Consider the following 12,380-nt stretch of genomic DNA (forward strand, 5'->3'; position numbering starts at 1 on the left):
CAACAAGCTCTGCTGGAGCTTGAGAATAATCCTAATAATTTGAATCAGGTGTGTTTGAGAGAGAAAACCAGAAAACATGCAGGACACCGGCCCCCGAGGACTGGAATTGCCCACCCCTGGTTTAGATCAATGCCAACGTGTGATGTTTTAAAAGAGTAAAATTATGATTCAATTAAATATAGACTTAACTTTTTTAAATCAAAGTGCAAACAAAAACCTTAAAATACATTGTTTTGTTGATTTAAAAAAAGTTTCTGGATTTATTTTACGAAATCACACTTGTGCCCACATAAAATGCTTGAAAATGTGGAGCATATATAGCATATAAAAATTTCAAACAGGGCGATAAAAAAATGTAATGTAATAAATACATTTATTACTGAAATGCAGAAGTTAAAATGAAAAGAACTAACAATTCGATAAAGTTATTTTATTTTTTTGCCCCCCCCCAAAATGAAAACTTGCGGTTAATGCGCTGCATGAGGCACACCGGATTATAAGGCGCACGGTCAGCTTTTGTCAAAATTGAAGACTTTTAGGGCGCCTTATAGTGCGATAAATACGGTAGGTCAATTCACTTTAACTTTTAATGGAAAGGGACCATGCTCAATAATTTGTTAGTCAAATGATATTTTTAGGCATCTATAGTTCAACAACACTGGCCACCCATATCTGCCCCCAAAATGTCTATTCTCTTCCTCCTGTGGCTAGTGTCAGCACAATAGCTCTACTTTCTGCCTCGACATCCTCACTTCCCGTTCGCGTCGTGACTGAATTGTGTTAGTACAGCAAAAATTTCTGACAGCAACGCAGCCTGGATTCCTCTGAGATGTGACCCCGCGTTAGGATGAAAAACAAGAATAAGGCAACACAGCTGCAGGACCAGTACACTGTCTTTCTTGTGTTGTTGTTTTTGCATCCTCGCATACATATGCATTGGAATGGTACTTTCGAGGAGTTTTAATCACGATGTTCATCAATGGGAAAGTGAGGTATGAACTCACAATAAAAAAAAAACAAACATTGATGACCAACCTCTCTTGATCGGCGCTACGGAACCGGGGCAGAATCATTTGTCGGAAGCTGCTGGTCCGGTCCAATTTGGGCTGACTTTTGGCCCTCTTGATGGAACCTTTCAGCCTTCGATTAAGAAAACTCTGAATATTGGAGAAAAGATAAAAAAAAGAAGAAATTGTTAATGAGTCAGCAATTCAGTAAAATCCCCTAATGGCTGAATACTTGACCGGACAACCACAAATGTAATGAAGAAGCTAACATTTTTGAATCCAGAGTTCTAAACAACAATATAATCAACAATAGTAATTTAAGAGTACTTTTTTGTTCTCTCACCGGCTGTCTGAAGGACTGCGGGGTGGCGTTGGGAGGCGTTTCCATGCTGGACTGTCGCACGGAGGCAAAACTTGCCCTCCGTGATTGGTCTAGATGGGGAAAATGGCACCAGAATGAGTGAAATCATATAAACAGTGACCTAGATTTTGATAGTTGTTGTTAATTACTTATTAAATTTTACACGGTTTACTGCCTTCCTATCTCATCGACTTAGCATCACCATATGTTCCGTCCCGACAACTTCGGTCACAAAATGCCGGTTTGCTATCGACCTCACGGGCTGAAAAGAAGTCCGCGGGATCAAGGGCATTTTCCATTTGCGCGCCAGTACTATGGAATGCCCTACCTATGGAAGTTCACACAGCCACCTCTGTAGAAATTTTTCAATCCCGACTAAAACACATTTATACTCAAAAGCAGTTAGTTAATGGGCCTGTCTGCAGCTTTCTTCTTTTTTTTTTCCTGCCCCTTTCTCCCGGCTCAGAGAGAGGGGGCTAGCTAGATGTGAAGGTTGACGCGACCGCCCCCATTTGGTCTTGCGCTGATCGACAATCGCGGGTTAAGAGATCGACCGTCTGCGGTCCACTTGCTTGGACCGTGGGAAGGTTCCTGCCCAATGGCTTTGCCTGCTGTCGTCATCATTGCACTATATAGCACAATATGTTTTCTGTAATCAATATTGTTTACCTTTATCTGTCTGTAATGTGTATCTATTTGTCTGTATTTGGTACATGCAGCATCCACTTCAACCTGTGGGCCTGGAAGGGGACTCCTCCGACCTATGGCTCCTTCTGAAGGTTTCTGATTTTTTCCCAAATTGGAGTTTTTGAGTTTTTCCTTCCCCTTCTGGGAGCTTTGACAGGGGATGCTTCTTTTTTCGAAAGAAGTCTCGACATGACCTCTTCTCATCTGTGAAGCCCTTTGAGACTTCGGTGATTCAGAGCGATACAAATAAAATTTGATTGATTGATTGATTGATTGATTGATTGATTGATTGATTGATTGAACTTAGCTTTTAGGAACCATATTTAGTGACCTACCTGCTTTATTGGATAAAGTAACATAACATACCAAAAAATTTACTTGTTTTCAAAACAGGAGATCTTCTATTTTATTTTCACTTTGCTTCATTGGAGGGTCTACTAAGATAGGAACCACAACTGCATACACACGCAAGAACATGACGAATTCACGACGGACAGTCCACAACAGTTAATAAAAACATGAAAGACATCCAAAGTCTCCTTAATCGTGAAGAAAAGCACAGTGACAAAATTGGCTTTTTATGGCCTTTAAATTAGACCTGGGGGGTCCAAACTTTTACCTCCGAGGGCCACATAGCGAAAAACGAAGGATGAAAGTGCCACTTAGATTTTGCTTTTCTAAATTTAGCAATTATTGTTCATTTCTTCAAATTTTTCAATGCTTAACAGCTTTTTGTTAGGCGAAAAGTTCAGGAAATATCAAGCACCTGAATCTAATCCAATCTCTATAGTTAGAAACAAAACAGGAGCAATCCTATATCAGTTAACCATTTTTAACCATTAGTTAATCATATTTGGGAATCTTTATATATCTTTATATATCTTTATATATATATATATATATATATATATATATATATATTATATATATATATATATATATATATATATATATATATACAGTGGTACCTCGGTACTCGACCGCCTCTATACTCGACCAAATCGGTGCTCGACCAAAAAATTCAAGTAGGTAATGCATCGGACCTCGAACAGATTTTCGGTTCTCGACTAGCCGAGCCGAGCCGAGCCGAGCCGAGCCGACCCGAACGCGCTCCTCGGCCCTTCTCGGCCAGCGGGTAAGCGCCAGTTCAACTCAGACCGCCAGCGGAGTAAGACGTTTGTTCGAGTATTTCTTCCCGGATTTAAACTTTTTCGTGTTGCTCTAGCCCTTAATAATGGGTCCAAAGAAAGACAGTGATAAGGGGAAGGCAAAGAGGAAAACAATGAGGACCACTATTGAACCGAAGAAGGAAATTATAGCAAAATATGAACGCGGTGTACCTCGCGTCGCAGTTAGCTAGCGTCATCATGGAAGGAGTAACTCCCTCCCGTCCTCTCCACATCCATTCCTGTATGCCATCAACCACTCTCCAAAACGTAAGTAAATTATACAAAATGGTTTATAATGCTTTATTTATCTTTATCTTTATCTTTATCATGTACTGCTTGTGCACATTTACTTGTGCACACATACTTTCCATTATTTCTTATGGGAAAAATGGTTTCGGTGTTCGAACAAATCGGTGCTCGACCACCACCTCAGAACGGATTATGGTCGAGTACCGAGGTACCACTGTATATATATATATATATATATATATATATATATATATATATATATATATATATATATATATATATATATATATATATATATATATATATATATATATATATATATATATATATATATATAAAATATAAATATTAAAAAAAATATATATATATATATATATATATATATATATATATATATATATATATATATATATATATATATATATATATATATATATATATCGCAAATGTCCTTGTATGTCGGGAGCACCGACAATAAAGCCACAAAAGGAACATGAACAGTTTCTTTTTTTCCGTTATGAAAAATACTGGATTAACTGTTACGAACTCAGGTAATAGAAATTCAAACAATAAAAAGAAAATGAACTACTGAGGCCATTCAAACTTGGTTGCGAATGAAAACAACAGCACTGAAGCACTGTGGAGATGGCGTCCTAGCAACAATTAGCATGCGATTGCTTATGGGCAGGTTTATGCTACAGTTGGTCTGACAATAACAAAGTTGTTGCGAAAGTGAATTTTATGACGGAAACAATATAACGATAAACGATGTGACATAAAAATCTCCTCACTTTAGTATTTTTAGCCCTCAGCCTCATGTTTTTTCCATAGTGAAAATGTGTGATGTTTTTGATTAAGTGTTCGTTCGCTTTTACAATGCCAAGTATCAATTTCCTGTTCCTTCTCTGTTCTATTTCAATCTGTTTCTTTGACTTCAATGACTAATGTGAGCAAAATACACACATTGTCATCCTGTGATTTCCTCCCAAAGCCTGCAAATGGGCCGCTCGCCAGGTTCTATTCTGAAACCCGGGCTAATTGTTTGGTCACCATGGAAACGACTAGCTCACATTTGAATCGCTCAAGGTGGCGGCACGGTACAAACAAAACGCAGACAACGCGGTGCACGTCCTGAACCCGAGCGGAGAAGCGGCCACCTGACAAACTAACGTGACGCAAAACGCATCTGTGTGTGTTTAAAGATGTGTGTGTGTTGACTCTCTACATTCGGGATGTAAATTGCAGCGTGTGTGGGCGGCTCCAGCCTCCAGCTAGCTGCGATACTGAGGAAGAAGACTGCGGAGTGGGTGTTAAGAGAAGCATACTTGCCACTTATCATGCATCCCTCTACGAATACATTCTTTAGAATTCAGAGTTGAATGGAATTACAATATCTTTTCCAGACAAAAACAAAATTAAAAAACTAAAAATGGCATTACCAATGCATTAGCAACTGGTCTGACTAATTGGTTGAAAAGAGGAGAGGGATATATTTTTTTTTATTTTAAGGGAAAAGAAAAATAGACTAATACTAAAACACTCGCCAAAATTTGCACGGATTAATTTACAAATGACGGGTTGTGAGTTCAAAATCAAAAGATTGCCTTGGTAGCATGGAATTTTTGTAAACTTAAGATCCTGAAATTCGTTTCACCTGGCTTTGTAAAATTTGGTAGCAAATTCAAGGAGGAATAAGACAGCAAATCTGCCATTTTACTAAGTGGCTACATGGCCCATTTTAACCCTCATTGTTATGTTGTTGCGTCATTAGAAAGTTAAAGTAAATCTTCTCCTTTCAGCTTTTTCCTTCTGGGGTTGCCACCTTGAATCAATTGCCTCCATCTAAACCTAAACACGCACACGGGAAAAAAAGTTTCTGGTCACTGTAAATTTTGGACTATAAGGTACATCTTTTTTCCCATTATTTGAACCCTGTATTTATAGTCCAGTGCGGTTTATCTGCAGTTTCGCCACAAGGGAGCAATCCACCGGTAAAGCAAACATATGTATCTGTTCAAGGTGATAATTCATAAAACAAATATGAAATAGAACTGAAAAGATGTGCTATAAAAGAACACTCACTCACAATCTAAGATTTTGACATGTTCACACACCTGGTTAAAAGGATTAAGTGTGTGTTTCAGGGACAAAATTGTCCATGGGATTTTCCCTGTTTGCTACCAAATTTGTGCCGCATCGGCACCACTGGATCGATGGGTGACAGTAAACTACGTAAAACTGTTCTTTTTTTTCCATTCTATGTAGGCATGGCCTAGCTGTAAATTTTGATGACGAAGCAAAAAGAAACTTCAATATTCACTCCCTATGTTTCACTCAGTAATATAACTTATAGCCATGACTACCATAAACAAACGGTCAAAATTGCTGGGGAATCCATGCCCAAGAAGGCAAAGCAAGTCTGCTATTTTAGTTCGAGGCGGACATTTTCCAATTCCGGCTTCAGAAATAATTAACTTATGCAACATGATACAATCCTTGAGGAAACTAAAGAAATCCATCTCAAATGTCCAAAAGCTGCCACGTGTCAGTGAGCAAGTACTGTCGATCTGCCAAGTCTACACTGAAATGGTTAATTCACATTAAGAAAAAAAACCTTCGAGGATTCCAACTTGCTTGTTTGAAGTGAAGCAAGAAAAATAAAAAAATAAAAAAACCTTGACGCATCAACTTGATGCTTCTTTTACAAAGCTGCCAGCGTCGCCTCCGAGGTTTGAGACCGAGTGAGCCAGAGGCGGGACGTGAAGGAAAAGCCCCAATAAAGCTTGACGTGTCAAACACTCATACAGTAGCTAGGTTTTGACCATAATAAACCCGGAACACGTAAAAATGTGACCTTGAAGTATCACATTCAAGATTCTGTGGATGACTCACAAAAACAGCAGCTCTTCTGTTGCCATGACAACCCCAAATCTACTGTACTAACATTTGGACTAGCCACATTTGGACACTTCTGACGTAAAAAATCAAATTCTGATTTTGTATTCAAAACCCTATTTGTATTCAAATTGTGGCTTGAATTTTATGACACACACACATATACAGTACATACATATATATATATATATATATATATATATATATATATATATATATATATATATATATATATATATATATACAGTACATATATATATATATATATATATATATACATATATATATATATATATATATATATATATATATATATATATATATATATATATATATATACATATATATATATATATATATATATATTTATGTATGTATGTATGTACAAGGTGTTCCAAGATCTTTGACCCCATTTCAATGGCCAATAATTTTCGTTGGAATGACCTCAAAATTTCACAGCTTGTGTACAAAACGTTTCATGTCTTTGCGCATAACGTTTGGCAGTTCTATCTTTTCAGGTTAAGAAATGCCGTTCACTTCAAAGGAAAAGGCATTTTGCGTGTTAGAGTATGCTCAGACTCAGTCACCGAAGACAGTGCACAATTTATGCATTGAAGGCACCAACTACAAAACAAATTAGAACTTGACACCATAAATTTCAAGAAAAGGGCTGCTTATGTATACCTAAATTGCCAGGACGGCCATCAACGTGTGCAGGGTCACAGGCGGTGCTCATATTGAACATTTATGGAAAAAAAATTAAAAAAAAAAAAAAAAAAAAAAATATATATATATATATATATATATATATATATATATATATACATGCACACACAGTATATATTGTTTAGGAAAGAACAAATATTAGAAGGAAAAAAAAAAACAAACCCGCTATAGACCATCAAATACGTGTATGATGGAAAGCCTGCATCTCTAATAACACATTAACATTTAAAGAAAGCAGTAGTCAGGCTCGCTGGGGTTTATGCAAAGTGGGCAAAGAAGGACAAGTGACACTTCTGGCTGCTAGTATTTTTAGCCCCGCAGGAAGCAATCAAGTAAATATATATCTAAAAAAAAAAAAAAAAAAGGAATGAAAGGAAAAGGAGAAGAAGATGAGCTGCAGGATTTGATCAGTGGAGGTGGGTGGAGGGGTTGAGGTTGTGCAGCGTGGGGGCGGGAGGAAGCTCCAGAAGGCCAGCTCCCATTGGCTAAAATGTGAACATGAACATGAGGTGACATCAGCATGTAATGTTATGTAAAAATGAGAAAAAGAATGACTCTCAGAAAAATGTCCTTTTTTGTTTTCATATTCTTGCCTATTAGCCGGGCACATGCAAGCTAGCTGAAAGGACAGTGCCCTGGTTGCCATGGGAACATCGTTTGCTCTCCCGTCACACTACTTTTTTTTTGTTGTTTTTTAACACAACGTGGTGAGTTTGCAAATAAGTGGATTTACCCACACCTGCTATTTCAAAAATGTAGCTTTTTCCATGTAATAGTACATCTTAATTTTAAAAAAAGTATTGTTTTTCATGCTTTATTTATGTAAAATCACATTTTATGCTTACCTAGTACTACAAAAAGGTGAATTACAACTACATTGTTAAAAAACTCGACTTTTTTTATTTTAGTGTTAAAACTTGATTATAACTGAAATTGTAAATTCTTTCCAAAAAATAATGAAGTCAAACTTGTCACTAGCTGTACCATATTAAAACTTAAATCTTGTAAAATTGTGACCTTCTGGTCACACAATTGCAAGTACACACATTCTTGAAATTATGTTTAATTTCTCGTGCAAATGCAAATTTTGTGACATAGGGTGTGACATTTTTTAAATAAAATTACAGTTCCTGTCTTTACTATTAATTTATTTGTTTTATTTTAGTTTTTTTTATAAAAAGACATTTTTTTAAGTTTACAACTTTTACTTTTTGTTCAAAAGGAGCAATAATAAGCAGATTTATTTACACTTGAAACTATGAGCATCAATGACAAGTCCTTGCAGGTACGACAGAAGAAACAAAGCTTAGAGAAAAAGGGAAAAAACAAGTGGCTTGGGACATTCGCTGAGAAAGCCAATGAGATAAATCGGCAATTATGAAAAGTGGAGGAACAGCAGAATAAAAACTAAACTTCCTCAATGTATCGCCAAAAAAAAAAAAAAAAAAAAAAAAAGTGCAAATAAGCTGCATCTGATCCTATAATTGCTCAAATTTCATCATGAGTAGGACGAATCAGAGTAAATGTGATAGCAGTATTCTACGGACTTCCCAATACGGTGGGGAGGTATATCAGGGCCGTTATTAGGATTCTGCGACACATGCAAATGAGCTTATCATTTGAATCAGGTGTCTGGGTTCAAAGGAAACATCAAAAACAAGCTAGATTGCGGCTTTCAAGGATCGGATTTGGCCACCCCTGATTTAGAAAATTTTCAAATAGTTTAATCCGTGGGTGATAGTTTAACCCATGTGCATATTTTGTCCAACCCTTTGATCTTTCACTTCTCAAAGAAAACATTGAAAGAAGACACTAGGGAGCTGAAATTTCACCCGCGAGGTGAGAATATGTCAAGTTCAATTTGACACAACCTCTTAGTTATCACATTACCAGGAGTGTGTCAGCAAAAATACTGCAAGAATGATGTAGAAAGAAAATGACCCAAAAACGCTTAAAAAAAAACAACAAAAAAGCGCCTGTCACCAGCTTCATTTTCAACAGAAAATTCTATTGATGCCTGAAAGTTATCATGGTGGGCAGTTTTGGCATAGAGGTGAATTTCAGGGCTTCCGACTTATAAAATCCTACATGAGAATTCACTCAAATGAGCCCTAATCCCAGACAGATGGGCGACAATGAACTGCCAAACTTTTTTCTTTTTGTATCTACGCCATCGGTTTGGCAGAACATGGTGTCACTGTTTGACGATCATAACGGAGAACTCGCCATGAAAAACGGGTATGTTCTTCGTCACTTGCAGGTTTCGATTTTGATTACAACGTGTAGAGTTGGACCATAACACAATTACAAAATCCTTCCATATACGTAGATCCACCATACACATAGAGTACATATATACGAAAGAAAACAAACAAACCAAAAGGCCACGTCAAGTGTGCACCCTCACAACGTGAAACAAAACAGACGGTAAACGACGTACAGCAGGACGGATTTGGAACCATTGGAACGCACTCACTTGGGGTTAAAATGCCGGGTCCGCCACAGCACACTTCCACTTGACCACCCAACCCAAACTGACCCTGATGCGGCAGCCACGACTTTGACGACGCGTCCATGCAGCTACAAGGCAGGCACACACACACACACATGCAAAAGTCAAGTTTGAAAACTTTGAATTGTTGCGCTTATTTTATTTCCCGATTTTTGGAGTTGAACGTATGAATTTCATCATCCCGTGTCACAAGTCGAAGCAGCACAGCTATCACAGCTGCCCTTTTATGGCCTAAATGTCACCATGGCTTCTGTTCAATCTCAAGCTGTTCCTATGATTTATTGATATGTTTTTTTGTTTTGTTTTTTTATTCCACATGCATGGTAATTTTGTTCCTTTTTTTTGATTGGCATGTACAAGCAATCGATAGATTTTGTTTTAAGCTTACAAAGAAATATTAAAACTAAAATATTATATATCTTTCTTTTTAACTAATATATTCAACTTTACAATGACCTTTTCTGGAAATGACTTGCTTTCAGCTTGTTGGCTATAGTAGAATGGCTGGTATACATTTTCGAAAGGAGTGATAACCAAAATGTCTTGTTTTTGTCATGAACCAGAAATAAATACCCTGAAATAGACTTGGAATATAGTACACTCAACTCAAGTTTCCTCACATGCATTATTAACTGAACAAAATGAACCTCCGGGTATGAAAGCGGAGAAATTAAACTAATGTTTGGCGTGGTTAACATTTCATGCAGTTCCATTTCAATTTCAAGTAGTCACTTAAATACAAGAGGATGAAGTGCAACCGAGTTTTATTCGATACATATTGCTACGTTCCATTGTGAATAAAATAGAGGGTGTAGTACTGAGGCAATGCTGTCTTTTTTGCACAAAAGGAGACATCAGTGACACAAAATTCAGTAATACATTACAATAGCAACAACAATAGTCATCCTGCTTTTGAACTTATTGTCACCATTGTTAAGCATAATATTTGATATTATTTTGTACTAATCGTCACCTTTTTAAGTATAATATTTGATACTATCTTGCACTAACTGTCACTGTTTTAGTTATATTTGATATTATTTTGCGCTAATTGTCAGCGTTTTGAGTATATTTGATATTATTTTGTACTAATTGCCACAAGTAATAGAGGGGAATGTAAATAAATAGCTTCCAAGCACACTACAATCAAATACAAACGCTACCATTTTTGTGCTAATTCTCACTATAGTTTGAGCTATAATATTGCACTCTTTAGTTATTCTTTTTCTGAATGTTTTATGTGCAAACAAGACATTTGATTATTACTACTTGTGATAATATGTACATAAGAAGTAGCAAGAAAGTGCAGTGACCAATAGGACATGCAAGAATGGAAATGTGGCCAAAATAAGAAAAGACTGAGAAGTATAACACAGGAGGAAGCTAGCTTAACGTCTCATGTGTACAAAATAGGAAAACAGTGCACCTGTGACAATTAGTAGGTAAGTGACGAAAGGTAACCATTGCATGGGAAAGTAAGCAGATAGCAACATTTTAGCACAAATATACATTTGTTGCCTACTAAATGAGTATGGCTTGCTACATTTTTACCCTTCAAAGGTTATTTGTTCACTTTTGCTCAAAAATGACCATGGCTTAAGTCACAATATTAGATCCATAACTCTAAAGAGGATGTAGACGTGCCAATGCCGATCAAATCTGAGTATTGGACGTATAACACTGTGTGAGGGTCCTGAATGATAATTCCGGTGTATGTACAGATGGAAGACCCCTGCTTGCATGTTTGCTGCCAAACGGAGTGTGTGCAGCACCTACCCACAAACGATGGGTTTTGCTTTCAGCGATGAAACGTTGACAGCTCAGTCACATCCAAGGATGCGGACCCACTGGGCCAGTTGTCAGGTTGCCACGGCGACGGCGGCTGGGTTGAGAATCACACCTGAGCGTCCCTCTGGAGTGACCCCTCACTCATCCCCTGCAAGTATGTGTGTGTAGGCCTTGGTCGGTTATTTTACGAAGAAATTAGCAAATCAGATTACTAAAGCCTCGTCATCATCATCACCTACCTGTCTTCTTCCTCCTCCTCCTCCAACTCTCGTGAAGACCACCAGGGACAGCTGAGATGTTGCACTATCTCTTTGTAATCTGCTGGCTGTGGTCATGATGCGTTCACGGCCATCTGAAATCAGTCGGAACTCCCTTCCATCGTTAATAACACTTTTCCCCACCACAGTGACGAGCCGCACACGCATCCAAAAAAGGTAAACATCCACATATGCACGTCATTGTTTTTTTCTCTCCCTTCAGTCCCACCTCCGTTTTCGCAAAAGAAAAAAAAAACTCTGTTGATTTAAAAAATCCACAATGACGTCCAGTAGTGTTCGGTACCGAGGCAGCGTCCCCTTCCGCAGACCGACTGCGATTAAAGACGGCGGCAGGAGGAAGAGAAGTCGCTCGCTCAGCGGATGCGACTCTCCCTGGAGGGCGGCGATAGCGCGTGAGACAGCCGGATAGGAGGAGTGAGGAAGCACCGCCTATAAGAGGTGAACGAGCCGACACTGCGAGTGCTCTCTTCCCGCTGGAGGAACCCCACCGCGCCGTTTAATTGGAATGAGATTGGAAGTGCGCGATACAGTTTAAATTACACCCCGAGTGAGTTTAATCTCCCACACTAATGCGAAAATCACTTATTGCGACTTTCTATTTTACATTTGTGAGGAAGAAATGGTGACTTTGACATCCTATGTCAACGGGGCAAGTCAATCAAACAAGCTTTTTGTACTTTTCAGTACAAACTGAGGAGTAGTGGCAAA

At 37.9% G+C, this 12,380-nt stretch overlaps 1 protein-coding gene across 1 annotated transcript in view; it reads right to left on the reverse strand.

Moving 5' to 3' along the window:
- syngap1a (synaptic Ras GTPase activating protein 1a) overlaps window positions 1–12,380 on the reverse strand; it is a 30,238-nt gene extending 17,858 nt beyond the window's left edge. Inside the window, exons 1-5 of the mRNA XM_088404876.1 lie at window positions 11,634–12,380; window positions 11,383–11,542; window positions 9,571–9,674; window positions 1,351–1,439; window positions 1,036–1,157 (exon numbers count right to left, since the gene is read on the reverse strand). Coding sequence (XP_088261002.1) covers window positions 1,036–1,157; window positions 1,351–1,439; window positions 9,571–9,670 — 311 coding nt within the window. The 5' untranslated portion in view covers window positions 9,671–9,674; window positions 11,383–11,542; window positions 11,634–12,380. The remainder of the gene's footprint in view (window positions 1–1,035; window positions 1,158–1,350; window positions 1,440–9,570; window positions 9,675–11,382; window positions 11,543–11,633) is intronic.

Source organism: Hippichthys cyanospilos, chromosome 21 (assembly GCF_059441005.1).
Source record: "Hippichthys cyanospilos isolate Australia breed blue-spotted pipefish chromosome 21, RoL_Hcya_1.0, whole genome shotgun sequence".
Taxonomy (NCBI): Eukaryota; Metazoa; Chordata; class Actinopteri; order Syngnathiformes; family Syngnathidae; genus Hippichthys; species Hippichthys cyanospilos.